At 35.4% G+C, this 18,333-nt stretch overlaps 1 protein-coding gene across 1 annotated transcript in view; it reads right to left on the bottom strand.

Moving 5' to 3' along the window:
• Positions 1–18,333, bottom strand: part of itpr1b (inositol 1,4,5-trisphosphate receptor, type 1b) — a 154,227-nt gene that overhangs the window by 81,936 nt on the left and 53,958 nt on the right. The window contains exons 8-29 of the mRNA XM_016267396.1: positions 18,179–18,277; positions 17,738–17,821; positions 17,488–17,634; positions 16,054–16,224; positions 13,763–13,917; positions 10,826–10,925; positions 8,927–9,087; positions 7,219–7,360; positions 5,922–6,188; positions 5,218–5,219; positions 4,951–5,136; positions 4,556–4,807; positions 4,322–4,463; positions 4,078–4,231; positions 3,757–3,947; positions 3,441–3,573; positions 3,313–3,364; positions 3,072–3,237; positions 2,752–2,925; positions 2,286–2,354; positions 1,863–2,000; positions 561–686 (exon numbers count right to left, since the gene is read on the bottom strand). Of these exons, the coding sequence (XP_016122882.1) occupies positions 561–686; positions 1,863–2,000; positions 2,286–2,354; positions 2,752–2,925; positions 3,072–3,237; positions 3,313–3,364; positions 3,441–3,573; positions 3,757–3,947; positions 4,078–4,231; positions 4,322–4,463; positions 4,556–4,807; positions 4,951–5,136; positions 5,218–5,219; positions 5,922–6,188; positions 7,219–7,360; positions 8,927–9,087; positions 10,826–10,925; positions 13,763–13,917; positions 16,054–16,224; positions 17,488–17,634; positions 17,738–17,821; positions 18,179–18,277 (3,111 nt within the window). The remainder of the gene's footprint in view (positions 1–560; positions 687–1,862; positions 2,001–2,285; positions 2,355–2,751; positions 2,926–3,071; positions 3,238–3,312; positions 3,365–3,440; positions 3,574–3,756; positions 3,948–4,077; positions 4,232–4,321; positions 4,464–4,555; positions 4,808–4,950; positions 5,137–5,217; positions 5,220–5,921; positions 6,189–7,218; positions 7,361–8,926; positions 9,088–10,825; positions 10,926–13,762; positions 13,918–16,053; positions 16,225–17,487; positions 17,635–17,737; positions 17,822–18,178; positions 18,278–18,333) is intronic.

Here is an 18,333-nt window from a genome sequence, read left to right on the forward strand (position 1 = left end):
AGACATGGTTTTATGTTTACGCAGCGCGATACACAATGCGTAAAAAGACAGTATAAGCCATTATAATCTGTAATAATGTCCCCACTGGATGCAACAAATGCCTAATTTATAATGGGTTTTATTGGTTTTGTCACTCCGGGATTCGTCGCTCCGGGACACGGCATCACAGTATGGTAAGGGGCGTAACATTTCCATCACACACTTGAGGTATTCGGCCAATCACAACGCACTGGATAGCTGGCACAGCTCACAATCAGCGCACACCTCGCTTTTCAGAACGATGCGCTTTGTAAAAATCGATGCGTTTCAGAAAAGTGGGGCATAGAGGAGAAACAATAATGTACATTATGTGGAAAATAATGTGTTTTTTGAACCTTAAACCGCATAAACACATTGCATTACACCAAATGCAACGTCATGACCCCTTTAATGATTTGTTTAAGATGTAGCAATATGGAAACTGAAAACATCCGTCTGTCTCACCGCACCCCCACCCAACACTTGTCCTTCCCTGATGTGTGTGCGAGTGTGTGTGTGAGAGAGAGAGATGGAGAGCTCACCCCAGGGTTGAGGAACAGGTTGATGTGTTTGTGGAGCAGAGCCTGGTTCTGCTGGTTGCCTGCACAGAAGTTCTGAAGAAACTCGTGAGCCAGTTTCATAATTTCTTGCATTCGAACGTCCTCACCCTGTCAAAATGTACATCACTGAGAATTAACACACATTTTTTTTTGGAGTTGGAGAACATTTACACCTGTTCATATTTTAATAAAACAGTAAATCATTTTAAAGAAAGTAATAACTTATGAAAGTTTTTTTATTCATTAAAAGAACTAACTCATAGGAGTCATTCATTCAAAAATGGATGTGTTGCGTGTTTTTGATTCAATAAGAAGAATTGGATCATATGAGCCATTTATTCAAAAATCAGACTACACTGGTTGTTATATGTAAAACACTGGCAGAATTTTCGTTTTTGATTTATTAAGAATTAGATCACGACAATTATATATTCAAGAAATAGACTACGGTCATATTGCATGTTTATTGGATTCACAAAAAAGATCTGGCTAATAGGAGTCTTTTACTCAAGAACTGGACTACACTGGACAAGCTGCATGTTTTTGAATAATTTTTTTTTAATAAATTGGTCACATTGCATGTTTTGATTCACAAAATTATAAAGAGTCATTTACTCAAGAAGCATACAGGTTTCATTCAAGATTATACAAGGTGATTCACTAAAATGAACTGGATCATAGGAGTGATTCATTCAGGAATCACACTACACTAGGCGTGTTGCATGTTTTTGATTCACTAAAAAGAACCGAATCATAGGAGTCTTTAAGTCAGGAATCTGACTACACTGAATGATGTACAGTAGATTCAGTAGCAGTGTTGTGGAATTGCTGAATAGCAGGTGTTTTAGTACAGTTTTCCATCCGGATCAGCTGAAGAATGAACATTCAAGAAGCATTAAAAGAACCAAATGTCATAAAAATCATTCTGCCAGTACCACACTTATTGAACTTGAGTACACTAGACTAGAGGTCTTCATGGGTCCACTTGGATCTCGAAAACACAAAGTCTGACCCCGAGACCCAATCAGGTTCAGCTACAAAACTCTGCCGAGTGCCTCGGACATGGGTCGGGTACGGGATTAGTGACCTTGGATCTTAGGTAATTTAAAATAAATGTGCTTTTTCCAAATGGAGCTGATAAGACCGGAACAAACATCTGTAACCTCGTACACAGAAATCCATCTAATAGATATGAGATCCATCAGGAAAATGCAGTCGAGTTCGGGTAAGAAGTGATTGGGGTCGAGAAGACCTTTACACTACTGATCACTCAATATACTGCACCTTCTCATAAGGGATCTGCAGCAGCTCAAGCACCACTGAATGAGCTCCCATGTTCCTCAACAACCTCTGCTGCTGTTTCTTACTCTTCTTCCCTGATGGTCCTTCCTGTACACAAAGTTTGCTGAGACGCAGCAGAATCTAGAGATAGAAAGACAGACAGATGATGAGCTGAAGAGGAGTAAATTTAGTGAATGAACACTGTTTATTAAAGCAGATCAGTCTGCAATAGCTTTCACATGTGGTGCTCATGCTATTTCTCCTCCAGATGTACACTTCAGGACTGGTTAATTAGATCTTCTTTAGTTAAAGTGGCTAAATAATTAGCTTCTTTTATAGTGCTTAGATGCATTAACTACTTTAGACATAATACCCTACCTTATAATACTGAATGGTCATGTGTGAACTGTGTGAATGACACTTTACCTCCTTCACATCTCCGTAATTGTCACTGCCACTTCCATCTGTCTTTTTTTTGCCCGAACCAGAGTCCCTCTACATAAAGAGCAGACAAAGTCTAAATAAAGTAACTGTTAATGTTGTATTTAATTCAAATAATAATGGCTATTATGTACAAAAGACTGCCCCAGAAAAAAGGTAACTGTGAAATAATAGAAAAAGTGAGTTATAAGGTTTCAATTACAAGAAAAAAGGTAAAAATTACCTTTCATTTTTTTTGTTCTGATATATGGGGCCAACAAAGCTTTGTGTTAAAAATTCAGCTAAATTGTAAAACCAACACAAAAACGTAAATAAAAAAGGCAATGATGCAATGTAAGCATCATAAAGAATGTCAGTGCATTAATATGGTACTATACGCAATATTTTAGGCCAGTCAACACTCATAAATATGTAATTGGGTGTCTCTGGCTTAAATTATAAATGCTCCCACCTTCTTTTTGTGGTCAGACTCTGCTGGGAGTCCGTCTCCTGCATCCATGCCTTCATCCCCCTGTCGCTTGTACACCCAGAGCTCAGATTTTTCCACATTAGATCGCAGCTGGTCAAGGTCTGATTTGATCTGCTTGTAGTTGTCAACATCCTGACTGGTCACTAGAAGCTGAACCTATAGGGAAAAAAGGGGAGGGATGCATGAAGAATTCAAATACAAACAAATGTATGCTTTGAAACATCAACAGTAAGAAATGGACTAAAAATGGCAATACCATTCATTAAAATGATTTAAAACAGCAATGTCATCATGTTACATACCTGTTTGAAAGCCATGAGCACTTCTTGTCTCTGGCTGAAGTGTCTGAAGAGCAAATGTAGGGCTCCAGACACAAGCGGTGGATAGTCGTGCATAGTGAGGTGCAGCAGAACCCTCAAAAATGTTCTTCCACCATGGTCATCAAGATCCAGAGGTGTGTTCTCCTCACTGAGTTCAGAAAAACTAGTTACACACTTATGTTCTCTTACAAAGCACCTTCTTATTCAAGAAATGAATCCTTACCTTCCACCAAAAATTCCTTCTGCTTGTTCTTCAATGTTCTCAAAGTCCAGAGCTGTAAAACACACAGAAAAACTCACATAATCTGTAGAGTAACTTGTGGGTGATAGTGATCGGGATATACTGCATACCTGGGATACAGTTGGGCCCATCTGCATTCGCAGCTGGCACTGCATCCACTTGTGTGTTGCTCTCGTCAAACTCACGTTTGAAGATGCAGAGCAAGCAGGAGATCCTGTAGTCCAGTCGTACATTCAGTATAAACTGAACACCAAAAACACAAGGTTCAGTTTTGTACCAGATTTTTACCTGCATTCAACATTTTTAAGCTAACTGACTGTTTGGTTGAAATTAAGGTTCCTCAGATAGGACATATAAAATGAAATACAATTCAATTAATTTAGAGTATGTTTTAAAAATATTACTAAATTATGGGTTTTTAATCACCTGTAGGATTTCTATGATCTTCAGTTTGGTGTCCATTACCAGAATGTCTTCCTTCTCTGGTTCTGTCTGGGTCTTCACCACATCACCATCAGGGGGTGTTGTGGGGGTTGTGGGTAAGAATCCGCCTCCTCTTAGGACCACCTGGGTCATCAGCTCCCCAACGCCATGGATGGATCTCATTACATTGCTACCTGTGAGAAACATAACCAACAAATTGTTAAAAATTCAAAATTCTGCTTGTGCAAGTTTTAGTGACTGTTTGAATATCATTCACAGGACAGTTGACTAAAACTGTTATAATATGGGAAAAAGATTCTTTACTTTTGGACTCATCTCCTTTTTCCATTTTGTTGACGGGATAGATGGTGCTGACATGAACACAGTCCAAAATGGCCAACAAGATCTTAGTCAAACGCAACAAGTCGCTGAAGTTGTAAAAGCCAAAGTAAATCAGGTTTCTTGCCAAGTTCACAACCTTAAAAGCACAAAAAGCAACACAAGAGTTAGTCACATCCAGTAACAACCCAAGCTTGTCACTATTGCACATGCTGGATGGGCGACTTACCTCAAAAGTCAGTTTGTTTTTCTCCTTATCAGAGAAAGGAATATTCTGACAGACCACATCTCTGAGGTAGTTCTCCACAAAGTCCATAGTGAGGGCAAAGCGCTCCTTTATCTCATCTCTACTGGTTCCATCATTATCATAACTAAAACCAAAATACAACATTGAATGCACTCGGTTGAGACAACTACAGAAAACTAATAATGGAGGGCTGTTTAAAAAAACACTTCAACGTACTCATCTATGGCGATTTTGGACGGGATCTCGGACCACAGCCTGGCGTACTTCACAGGCATCACTTGTTCCTGCGGGTCACGGTCTACATGCATGTGAAGCATCAGCCGGCAGAACGAGGCACGGAGGTCGTAGGGTAGGTCTTCATCCGACATGCAGCGCAGGATCAGGTCTACATCCAGCTGGCCTGATATCTTCTCTATGGCCAAGTACTGGCGGTCCAAACACATACGTGCAAACAGGTTCAGCTGGTATCTAAGAAAGAAAATGAACCAGGAGAGGATGTTACTGAGAGAACTGATGTTTTGATTCGTTTTTTTTACCATTTTGAACTTGAAAGCATTTTTGGGTTTTGCCCTGATAAACTTCGACCCTTAGTTTATTTCCTGTTGGCTGACCTGTAGTAGCTAATGACATCCTGGTCATCTTTCTGGCCTTCTTTAGCATCCTGTGCCAGCTCTCTGATACTCTTACTCTTGATCTCCTTACCGCTGTCCTTCCAAAACAACCACACCTCCTCCTCATCCTCCTCTGACTCCACTGGACCCTCTCCAGACTCCACCTCAAACCGAGACAACACCAGCCTGGGTCGAGAGAGAAAGATACAGAATTTAAATGGAACTGGCAACTCATAATTATAACCTGGAATGGCAAACATTTTGTACATCTACAATGTGTCAGTGTTGATTTTTATTGTTTTCTTTGGAAAAAAATAAAAAATAAAATGTACTAAAGTGAAGCCTATTGCATGATCTTAGCCTTATAGAAAGAGACAGATAATGCCCATCACTGACTTTAAATTACTTAAAGTACTTCACTCGCATTTCAGAGCATTCCTTAGTACTTCATAAATGTGTCATTTAACAAACAAATAAATTATTTAAATAAATTGAGACATTTATTAATATTAATTAATAGGATTCAAATGTTTAGGGTCAGTAAAGTTTTTTTTGAAGTAATTAATAGTTTTATTTAGCAGGATGCATTACACTGATAATGTTAAAAATTATTTTGTTTTAAATAAATGCTGTTTTTTACTTTCTACAAAAATATTAACAGCACAACTGTTTTCAACACAGATAATAATAAGAAATGCTTCTTGAGGTGAGTTTTTTAGAATGGTTTAACACTTTAAAAAGTATTCATTAGACATGTGTAATGTTGAAACCACAGGAAATCACACTCATGCCTGCAGACACAGATAACATCTTGAAGTTTATGAATATATGAGAAAGAATCTAAATGAAGGTAAGCTGAATTGAATCATATCAGCATGGCTTTAGAGAACAAACAAATGGGACTTTGGGTCCTGCATTTTCACAATATGATTTTTTTAATGAGAAAAAAAAAACAGTACAGATAAAAAAACAATATTGAAATGTTCGTTAAATATCATATAAATGATTGTATGAGGTCTGTGAGGTTTAAGGTTGAACCAGAGATGCTCCCATGTCGGCTGGTGCTCCTGCAGACCCACCTGGTTCTTCCTGTAGTCCTGCTGTGAATGTCGCAGCACACGGTAGCATAGTCTGCAGATGTGCCTGAAGGGCGCGTGTCTCTGGTCACCCAGCTCCTCCAGACGCAACATGGGACCATCACCGCTGTCTGTGAATGGGGCCTGAAGCAGCTTAAAGATCTATTTGATGGAGGAAGAATAGAGACTGGAATAAATCGGATGTATCTACACTCCTAAAAATAAAGGCTCCTTATTTGCTTTGATGAAGAAAGTTTAGAAGTTTTCCACTGCACAAAAGCTTCTCTGTAGTAGAAAAATGTTCTTCAGATTATTTTAATATTTATTACAATAAGAAAAAGAGAACTCTTTTAAGAACTGTTCACTGAAAGGTTCTTTAGAGATCCAAAAATTGTTGTTCTATGGCAACGTTGCGGAAAGAAAATCCTTCTGGAACAATCATTTTTAAAACTGTATACCATCTAAATATGGTCTCTGGAACCAACCATCCTGACCAAAAAGTTAATAGGTTTCAGTTTGCAATTACATAATGAAAGACTTTTTATGAGCCCTGATGTTTATTTCAAGAAAAACGGATTTACTCTTTTACTCATTTAATCTTTTAAATGTTATTCTAAACCAGGGATGAGTGAGACTAGTCAAAATTGGAAATACTAATTGTCATTTTAATGTTACCAAGCCAAAAATAAAGTAATGTCACCTCAAATGTTGCATGCATGCATTTCCTTTGCGCCTCTTGATAAAGGTTTAAAACAGGACACATTATGAATGAAAGGGAACTGATTTTCTTTGACATTTTTTCATGTTATTTCAATATAATAGTGTTTATTAGTGCAGAGTTTACAAGGGTAACCATGGTATTCGCTGTATGTCTGCTTGTCCAAAAGCGCCACCTGCTGTCAGAGAGTGAATTTGAATTTTCATTCGGCCTGTCTGCTGCTTTTGTTGCCGTCAGTGTGTAAATTTTAACCGTTTGATGGAAAATAAGAACAATTTGGATAAGGTATCAAGAATTATTTGACTGTTTGATTCATCATTTCAAATGGATTGCATACGCACACAATGTTTTCTGAGGCTTTTAGACTAGTCGATTGGTCTTAGTGCACATCCCTATTCTACACCTGAAAATTTTCATTTTAAGGTGAAGGGCATGTCTTTTAGGCACTACAAGTGGTATTGAAGAACATTCTACCTGTTTTAAGATATTTTGCTCTCTCATGAGTTTCTGCCGTTCACGGTTGGGTTTATTGACCATGATCTCCAAAACATCCTGGCCATTGTTGGGAATGTCCACCACGAAAAACACAAGGTCCTCAAGAAGCTTAGTGACAAACCTACAGAATGTGCAGAGAAAAGAAGGTCAGGTTGGTTTAAAGTCATAACAGTTCCTAATCATGGGCAAAATACTTAATTTTCCACTAGAAGTGGTGGAAAATGTTGCACATTCATCACAGCAATGCTTTTGAAATTCCAGTTTAAACCTCTGGGAATAGTTCCCACATAGAGTTTGTACACTGTAATCAATTGATACAGTAAAACAACGTGAAGTGTTAAATGAGGTCGAAGCAAAAACATTTAGTCAGGGGTCGCTAAAGGACTCAAGCACATTCCTATCCCAGATAATCTCAGGGGTCGTACCTTCTTTCATTCTGGGTGATGGTGCCCTTCTCTAGCTTGCCAGCGATGGATGCCAACACTTTACTGGCATCGTTGGCAAAGTCTAGGTCCCTCACCTCCGCAGGAGGGACTGGCACAATGGCGAAGGCCTCTTTATCTTCTTTGATCGGAGATGTGCCAATCTGAAGGAGAAAACAAATGGCAATTTAGAGCAACAATAATATGAAGATAACATGATAATAGGAACAATATTATATTGAAGATGACGTCGACTATAATACATTCTATTTTATAATTTTTACATTTTACATAGACTTCATACAAAATATTTCAGCATGGCATATTAAATGTTTATTTAAAATGTAATTTTAAATATAATTTATATACATATATATTTTTACATTGTATAACTTCTTATTTTTACACAGACTTTATTTATATATATATATATTTGTGTTTTGTATATATTGATGTATACTTCATACTTTATATATTCTTTACATATTCATATTTATATATTCTTCACAAAAAAAGATCACCATGGCATTAATAATTATATTTATTTAAAATTCGATTTAATTAGTTATGAAAAAATAACATGATTATTTTAACGCAGTTAACGCACTGGCCCCGCCCCCAGACCTGTACATCATCTTACATTTCATACAGTTGACTGTTGACAAAAATGATGCAGGGCAACAACTCCATAAATGTAGTTGTGCCCTAAAAATTCTAGATATTTGGGCAAAAAATTTCCCTGTATGAGTTTTTGTCTCATATTTATGTCATATGATAAACGATATCACACGGGCAGCAAGAGCATCACACGAGTGCTGTTTGTCCCGATCTATCACAAGTTTAAATGTGATTTTATATAACAGTTCAGTAAATAAGAAGTTAATATTGTTTTCTATATCATTTTAAATACAATATTATCTGTTTTTGCTCAATTCTGCAGAGAAAATATTACTTTATAGCCATAGCAGAATTGTTGTGCGTCTCCGAGCAACACAGCGGTGATTCGTTTCGAATCCACGTTCTGAACGAATCATGTAATTTTCCACTAGAAGTGGTGGAAAATGTTGCACATTCATCACAGCAATGCTTTTGAAATTCCAGTTTAAACCTCTGGGAATAGTTCCCACATAGAGTTTGTACACTGTAATCAATTGATACAGTAAAACAACGTGAAGTGTTAAATGAGGTCGAAGCAAAAACATTTAGTCAGGGGTCGCTAAAGGACTCAAGCACATTCCTATCCCAGATAATCTCAGGGGTCGTACCTTCTTTCATTCTGGGTGATGGTGCCCTTCTCTAGCTTGCCAGCGATGGATGCCAACACTTTACTGGCATCGTTGGCAAAGTCTAGGTCCCTCACCTCCGCAGGAGGGACTGGCACAATGGCGAAGGCCTCTTTATCTTCTTTGATCGGAGATGTGCCAATCTGAAGGAGAAAACAAATGGCAATTTAGAGCAACAATAATATGAAGATAACATGATAATAGGAACAATATTATATTGAAGATGACGTCGACTATAATACATTCTATTTTATAATTTTTACATTTTACATAGACTTCATACAAAATATTTCAGCATGGCATATTAAATGTTTATTTAAAATGTAATTTTAAATATAATTTATATACATATATATTTTTACATTGTATAACTTCTTATTTTTACACAGACTTTATTTATATATATATATATTTGTGTTTTGTATATATTGATGTATACTTCATACTTTATATATTCTTTACATATTCATATTTATATATTCTTCACAAAAAAAGATCACCATGGCATTAATAATTATATTTATTTAAAATTCGATTTAATTAGTTATGAAAAAATAACATGATTATTTTAACGCAGTTAACGCACTGGCCCCGCCCCCAGACCTGTACATCATCTTACATTTCATACAGTTGACTGTTGACAAAAATGATGCAGGGCAACAACTCCATAAATGTAGTTGTGCCCTAAAAATTCTAGATATTTGGGCAAAAAAATGTCCTGTATGAGTTTTTGTCTCATATTTATGTCATATGATAAACGATATCACACGGGCAGCAAGAGCATCACACGAGTGCTGTTTGTCCCGATCTATCACAAGTTTAAATGTGATTTTATATAACAGTTCAGTAAATGAGAAGTTAATATTGTTTTCTATATCATTTTAAATACAAAATTGTCTGTTTTTGCTCAATTCTGCAGAGAAAATATTACTTTATAGCCATAGCAGAATTGTTGTGCGTCTCCGAGCAACACAGCGGTGATTCGTTTCGAATCCACGTTCTGAACGAATCATGTTCATTCATTCGAATGAATGAAAGACTCATAAAGACCATTTGCTGGTAGTTTTAGTTTCTTATTTAGAGTATCATTTCATTAAAAAAACCTTAAAGGTATAGTTCACCCAAAAATTTTAATTCTGTCATCAACTACCCTCATGCCTTATTTTATGTTCCTTAGTTTATATTAGGCCGTGGATTGTAGCCTAAATGTTTGGGTAATAAATTTAATGTTAAATCAAATGAAAGATTTATTTCTAAAGCTACTATTTGTAATGTCTACTTGATACTTTCTCATTTAACACAATATGGCTTTAAATGGTTTTAAAATATCTTTTGTGGGTAATTTCACAGCCAAATGTAATTTGCGATTAATTAGATTAATTAATCGACACATCACGTAATTAATTAGATTAAAAAATTTAATTTTACTGCTGTTCTGTAAAATAAAATAATAATAATTATTATTAAATTTTTATTTTTATTTTTTTTATAACAGTTCCATAGTATTATTACTATAGTACATTTTAAGTTTTCTTTATTTGTTTGTTTAATTTGTGTTATTTTAAAAATGATGTAACTGAAGTAGATTTTTTTTTTATTTAAAAAAAAAAAATATATATCGACTAACAGCCCTAACATATATGTATGTATATATATATATAAATATTTTTTTTTTTTTTTTTGTTAAATATATTTAAAACAATACTTGTATTAAGATAATTCATTATTAATATAATATAATAATTTTACTTAATTCAAAATATTATTATTATTATTATTTCAACAGCTGCTAAAAAATTCAGACAACAAATGAGATTAAATAGCAAACTGATAAACTATTTGATATCAGTGTTTTTTGCGAATTACTTAAACAACACCCACCCGTAACATAACTGGCTTCTCCTCCTCTTTGTCTATGGGGTTGTTGGTGCTGTGGACCCATGTATTGGTGCACAAGTGCCTCAGTCTCACATACGAGCTCCTGAGGAGGAAACAAAAAGACTCAATAGCACTAACACTCATGTCAAAGATATCAAAATGTATGATCTGCTTAATAAAAAAAAAAATACAAATTGTGACCTTGTGCTTAGTACAAATTACCGACACATAGATGCTCACATGGCACTCATGAGCATCTCATAATAATAACTACTCTTATTAATATAATTAACTTAAAATGCAATGAAATGTTTATAAATGTTTTTTTTATTCATGTATAAATGCATGCATGTACATATTTCTGTATTTATTCAATCGTTTGTACATTATTTATTTTAAATGTAATTACATTAAATATTTATACATGAATTAAGGTAACTGGAAAGGTAATTGATAACCTCCCTTAACCCTTAATCTTAAGACCATCAAGAGGTTACAGGAGGTCTCAGCACATTCCTGCTGTGGCGAGGGTAGTCTAGGGTCACATTTAGAGGGCAAATGAGTTCAGTTTAGCAATTATTAAATTGCTCACTAGGGGATAAATCACTCTTGTACTAAGACGTCATGTGAGCACCTTTAAAAGTCACTAGGTTCAGGGCATATATGGTGGGGTGGGAAGCCTTCTGGTCATTGTGACCCCTGTAAACTCATGTGGTGTTGAATCCATCATTTAAGAGGATATAACGGTCTAATGCTGAACAGTGGCTCTATTGAGGATGTCAAAGAAACATCTGTGCCATGAATTCACTAACCAGTCTCCGCAACTCTAATGTAAGGAACATAATGTTTATTAAGTCAGATCTAATTGAGATCTTTTGTGATAGTTTGTGATAATAAGTTTAAGTAATTAGCTTTAAGACTCATGCATTCACAGACTTAAGCCGTTGTAGTTGTATTGCACAATCCAAACATGAACTTTCCCTGAGTTCATGCCGCTGACTCCAACAGCGCCTGCGGGAATCTATAGCAGTTACACACACAGACCTTCTGGCTATCAAAGCCACTATTGTTCTTAGTGCGTGTAAGTGTGTGTGGTGCTTAAACACACCCCTACAAGGAAGTTCAATACCTGTCAGGCCAGATAGTTAATTCATGCTCGTTTTACGAAATTGCCACAAGCACAATGCACCTGTTCACATTAGTCTTGCACACAAAGGCGACGTTCACACATTAATCCAATCTGTTTTTTTAAATGTGGTACTGGTCTAAACAGGCAATGCTTCTAAACTGAGCTGCATCATCAGAAACATTAAAAAAAAGGGGAGAGAGAGACAATGAGAAATATATTATGCAGTGGAGGTTGGTGTCAAATTGCATGAATAATTGTGATGGAGAGGAAGGGGAAAAAATTAATAATGGTACAAAGAACATTACTGACGAATATAAATACTCCACCTAGAACATGATTTGGCATTATTTTCTATTTTAAATATAAAAATAAAAAATAAAAAGGTCAAACTACTGGATATATTAGGGCAATGCAAATTTGGAAGAAGTAAATAATGCCACAATGGAAAACATCTTAAACGGTAAAGGATAAATAAAATATATAAATAACAAAAAAATTTGATTAAAATTTATATAAAATATACATTTTTAAATAAATAATAAAAAAGTAAATATATTAGGGGTGTAACGGTACAAGTATTCGTACCGAACCGTTTCAGTACGGGTCTTTTGGTTCGGTACGCATGTGTACCGCATGAATACAGTTTTTTTTCTTTTTTTTTCTTCTTCTCAGGAAATTCAAATAATAAATGGCGTTTTGACCATCTTTTATGTGGCATGACAGATCGCTGTATAAATGCCTTAGAGAGCCGGTTCTGGGACAGTTCAGAAACGTGCTGGTATAATCCCAACACAAGCACTGACTAGAGCGGCCGCGATCAGCTCTGGTTCCCATGTCTGAGCCGTGACGCCCCGCAGATTTGTGCAGAGCGCGAGTGAACTCGATCATTCCTTCCTCTGTACTACTTAGTTTTAACGCGAATAAACATGACTGAACATCTCATGCCTCATGTAATTGCTCAATCAGTGTTTCAACCGCGGAAAGACATCAACAATACAGCATGGAAATAAAATGTCACGTAGCATTTAATTTACCTCAGCGTCCACAGCTCGTTAGTTCACTAGTGAAACTAAGTCTAGAGAGGAGCATTTTGCGAAATATTACACCATACACTCTTTAGGTTCATTAAGGGTCGTTTACTACTAAATTTTTGGAAAAGTACAATATTATATTTTTACATGTTTACATACTTTTGGTGCTGAATACAAATCAAACTTTGTGTATATAAAAAAGTACTTATATATAAAAAAGCATTCATATATACATACATCTTTGTGGATATAAAAAGGTAAACAATTTACAATGAAAAACAAATAAAGTATATTTCAAAATCCCCTTCACATTTGATGAGTTATATATTTATATATATATATACATACAGCACAGTATATATGCACAGTAAAGTCTTAAAGTCTTAGGCCACTAGTATAAGATACTTATATACTGTATGTATATATATATATATATATATATATATATATGATGCCGAATTTTTTTAAATATTATATAATAAATTATAGTAGATAATACAATAACATTATAAGAGATAAAACACAGACACACTGCTATATTAATATTTTAAAAATCCCTTGTGAGCAGAGCTCATGCTAAATTTAGTTTTGACCAACTTGAATTCATCATGTGGCCTACTACAAAGCAGATTTACACTGTTCAGGTAAGTTTGTATAGGATCACTATAACAATTAACGACATATGCAGTTTTGAACTGTAACATTTAAACCTGTACTGGTTTCAAAGATGGTTATACCTTAAATGACTTTATTATAATGCAATTATGGTCCAGTGTGTACCTGGGGACGAGGGAGTCTCCTCCTCTGAGGGTGGTGGGATCCAGCTCAAATATGGAGGAGATGTCATTGCCATCAGGGACGGACACAAGGGTGTACAGGACCTTCTCGTTGGGTGTTCGCAGACGTGCTCGCAGAGCTTCAAGCTCCGAGTCCAGCTAGAGGAGAGAGGGGACAACGTAACCATGGAGACACAACACCTTGCTCAGTTTATTGATTATGTGACTAAGATAAAACCAGTCTTAGCTGAGGAAACAATCTTTGATTCGTGACATGCTTACAACTTTGCATGTGACATGAAGTTCTACAAAGCGTTCGAGAACATGACAAAGAAGCAGATCTCGATCAGTCTCATGGTGCGGTATATGTGGGTTCTAGCAAAACAGGTTTAGCAGTTTTTTAGTCAACAATAAAGTGAACTTCTTGGTTCATTTCAGAGAAACTCAGGGGAAATTTTCAACTTAGATTTTATAAACCTGACCTAAGGGTCTGTTATCAACAAACATAATGATTAAATTGAGAGCTGGGTGCAAAGCTTAGTACATGCACACTAGCAACAGGAGGAACTGCCGCTTTAAACAAATGACGGTGTTATACTGCCACCTGCAGGCGATGAGCTGCACTGCACAAACTGCTTTACTCACAGCTAGAGGGCCACCTTGTGGTTGATTTACTTTGTGAGTGAAATGAAACTGTGAATTTTTCTTAAAATATTCTGGGGTTCTATTCAAGTTAGATTCAACAGCATTTATGGCATAAAATCTTTTACCAAAAAAATTCAGTTGACTGCAATGCATTTTAAGGGTTTACATACAGAAATGTGAAGGTTGTATTTTTGTTAAAACACTTGCATTATTTGTTCTTAAAATGTGTATTATTTGAGCTGCAAGGCTATCAAATTTGTCTTTTTTTTTTGCAAACAGACTTGTAAGTTTTAGTCATCAATGCTGTTTCTGTGTTTGGTATTTTTCTCTATGCAAACAGTCTCCTACCTGTATTCAAGCATGTATGATGCAAAAGTTACAGGGTTTACTTGCATGATCAGTTTTAAAGAGTTTTAATATTTCATATAATTTTGCACAGACAAGGTTGGTAGGGATTTTACATATACATTTCTTGTCTCGTAGCTACACTCGCAGATACACATTTTATTCAGTGTGTTTCCCCCCAATACTTTCATTATAAACAGTTTTGATATTGTTAACTAAAACTAAAAGCTAAAACTAAGCTGAAATTAAATTAAATTTAAAAAATTTAAAAAACTTCACCAAAAATTAGAAAAGAGGCATTGGCAAGTAACTGATATAAAGTTGTAGTAATAACTTAAATAAAACTAAAACTGAAAAAAATAAAAATAATAATTACAGCTATTTAGAAATATTAAACAGGACAGAAAAACACATTTTTAAAAATTACTAAAACTAAAACTAAATTAAAATGAAGCTGTTGAAATAACAAATGAAAAAGTAAAAAAAAAAAAAAGAAAAGAAAAAAAAACACAAAAAAAATGAGCATTAACATGCTAACATACTAACTGGAAATAAATAAAAACTAAAAGTGAAATAAAAATTTATTAAACCTAAATAGTAGTAGTAATAAAAAAAAGAAGAATGACAAAAGCATATCTCAAAACTACATTAAGAACTAAACTAAAATAAAAATTAGGGATGTATTTTATGGGGGGAAATAATCTTGATTGCATAATTTTATAAAATCTAAACATTCAGTGAAAAAATTGAATGACTAAATGTAAGTGTAGCCAAATCTGGAAAAATGTTAATAAAACATTTTGAACTTTATTTTTATTTATTTATTTTGGAACTAATTTGAACTTTAATTTAATGACTTGAATATTCATCCCTCACATTAAACTATTTAATGGCTTCTGATGAGTTGGAAAGTTAATTAAAAATGAGAAAAATAACCTATAATTAGTATATAAAATCTATCATCAAAACAAAAGACGTGTTCATTTTTTCATTGTCACTCTGAAATGCATCAAATTTTGAAGTAAAAAGTGCTCAGAAGGTTAAAAATATATATAATGCAGGTTTATGTCAAAATATCCTTAAACCTATCTTGCTAACCAAGCTAGCCATGTTCAAAGAACAGCACCATAGATGTGATTAAAGCTGCACTATGTAAGATTTAATCAATTTGGCATCTAGCTGGGCAAAAATTAGCTCGAGTCAGGTTTGAGGTCTGATGGAAACCTCCAGAGGGATGCTGAAAATCTTACAGACTGCAGTTTTTAGCCAGAGAAAATCTAGGAGGAAGTTAGTAAGGTCCCCTACCCAGTGAGAGAGGTTAGTGCTGATCTGGGAACAGCTGAGGGAGGGTCCCGAGCTAGTAGAACACACCTCACTCACCTCTGCTGCCAGGTAGTGTCCTGTGGCCAGGTGTTTAAACCTGAAAAGACTATTCCAGTAACCAGCGCCACCGCGACACGGGTCATGGTGAACCACCTGAAATATGAGATTGGGAGGAATGGCACAATTAGCATATGCTGTACTTAAAGGGACCCTTCGCACAAAATTACAATAAGAGTGCTGTGGGAATGAGTCCTAAAACCTGTAAATAAGTTTATTTGAACTTCCGATTCCACAGTCCCAGAGTCAATGGGGTTTTGAGTAAATGCCTGAAATAAGGTCTGTGGTAAACATAAGCTTAAGATATTTGCACATATTACTCAACAACATAAAATACACATCAGTTACACCCCACTCATAACTTTAAGCTTTTATGTGTCTTGAAAATAGCAGTTGCTAACAAGCAGTTAAATGGGACTACAGAGGCTGTCGGGGACATTAAACAGTCCTACCAGGGCTTCATTACGATCAAAATGACTAATTTTAAGATGATAGTTTCTAGAAATTTTTCAATTACAGAAATGGAATAATCAAATTTAAAATAAAACACTTCACATTCTTTAGTGTATGAAATAAATATACATTGGTCATTATTAAAGGGATAGTTCACCCAAAAAGGCACTTTTATTGGACTTCAAAATCTCAACAGCCATTCACTGCCATTATAAAGTTTGGAAGAGCCAGGACATTTTTTAATATAACTCAGATTGTATTCATCTGAAAGAAGAAAGTCCTATACACTTAGGATGGCTTGAGGGTGAGTAAATCATGAGGTAATTTTTACTTTTGGGTGAACTATCCCTTTAAATCTAGAGTAAATCAGGAGTATGAGTGATATTTTTCTTTGTATTGTGTTGTTGATTAACATAGTTGTTGTTAATTAAAGACACAGACAGCAGCAGGGTTATTAGGCTTCTGTCACTTTAAGACCTAACACACAGCTCCAAATGGATTTCTGCTTTTTTGTGTGATTATTTTGCAGTTAAATGGCGAATTATGGTTTGCAAAAAACAACTTTTTTTTGTTATTTCGCACTTTCTAGATAACTGAATCGCGAAAACTGAAGGGATTGATTGAATATCATAATGCTGAACAGAAAAACTCATCTACTCACTAGTCTGCTTTAACAGCCTCACAAACTTTCCTTGTAGATTTTAAATAAAGAATTTACCTAATTTAAGATTGAAAGAGTTAGCGGAAGCTTATTAGAAGTGACGTTTAAGTCATGCGTCCGTGGTGTAGTTTATGCCTTCATGTTAGCTTTTTACATCTGGCAACTGTATTTAGGCCAAATTCATAAAAGTTGTGTTCATTTGAAAAGTGAAAAGATAATCTTAATGGACAAAACATGCAACTCGCCTCCACTTCCCACAGTGCTTTGCTGCTGGTAGCAGAGGTGGCGGACTGGCGGCCGGTGGTTCGCAGGAACACGTATTGCTTCTTCCTGTGTTCATCGCAAGTGAGAAACTTCTCTTGCTCGGCATGAAACAGTCGAACCACATCACCCTTAGCAACCAGAAAGACGGAATTAGCAACATCACATTCTAGAACCATCAACAACAACAACTCCAGGAACTCAGACCATATTCCATGTGTGTGAAGCACCTACCCCTTTAAGAATGATTTCCTTGTTGTCACTCCATTTCATAAATAAAACAATCTTCCAGCTAGTGTTGCAGTTCACTGAGTTCACCTGAGGAGAATGGAGAGGGAAAAGGGAGGAGGGGGTGTCATAAGATAAACTATGTTGTTTTTTTTTAGCATTAGCACTTACTTAAAACAATGATTCATAATCCAGAGACATTCTGGCAGAGAAAGTGGCTCTTAAATTAGTGTTATCATAGCATAATAGCCTTCACACTAACACTGGGTTCTAATTGAATGGACAGTAATTCCAGCTTTATGCAGCTAAAGCTAATTTACAGACAGTACTTTTCCATTTAAAGCAATTCTTGCATAGCTGTTAAGAGCAGAACTGTATTAATAATGTTATTTACATACATTCACAGTACATGGTGTAATGCAAAACTGAAAGAAAAAGCAGTTTAACCTCATTGCAGCCAGGATTGTCCACCAGCTGATGGCTGCTGGCATGTAGAGGCTGTCCTGCGTTTACGGGATTCAAAACTACTTTATCCCCAATCACAACCTAAAAGAGAAAAAATAAACACATATTTTGTGAAGAAATTGTTTGTGGATGTTGCA

The sequence above is a fragment of the Sinocyclocheilus grahami genome, unplaced genomic scaffold (genome assembly GCF_001515645.1).
Source record: "Sinocyclocheilus grahami isolate Dianchi unplaced genomic scaffold, SAMN03320097.WGS_v1.1 scaffold3.1, whole genome shotgun sequence".
NCBI lineage: Eukaryota > Metazoa > Chordata > Actinopteri > Cypriniformes > Cyprinidae > Sinocyclocheilus > Sinocyclocheilus grahami.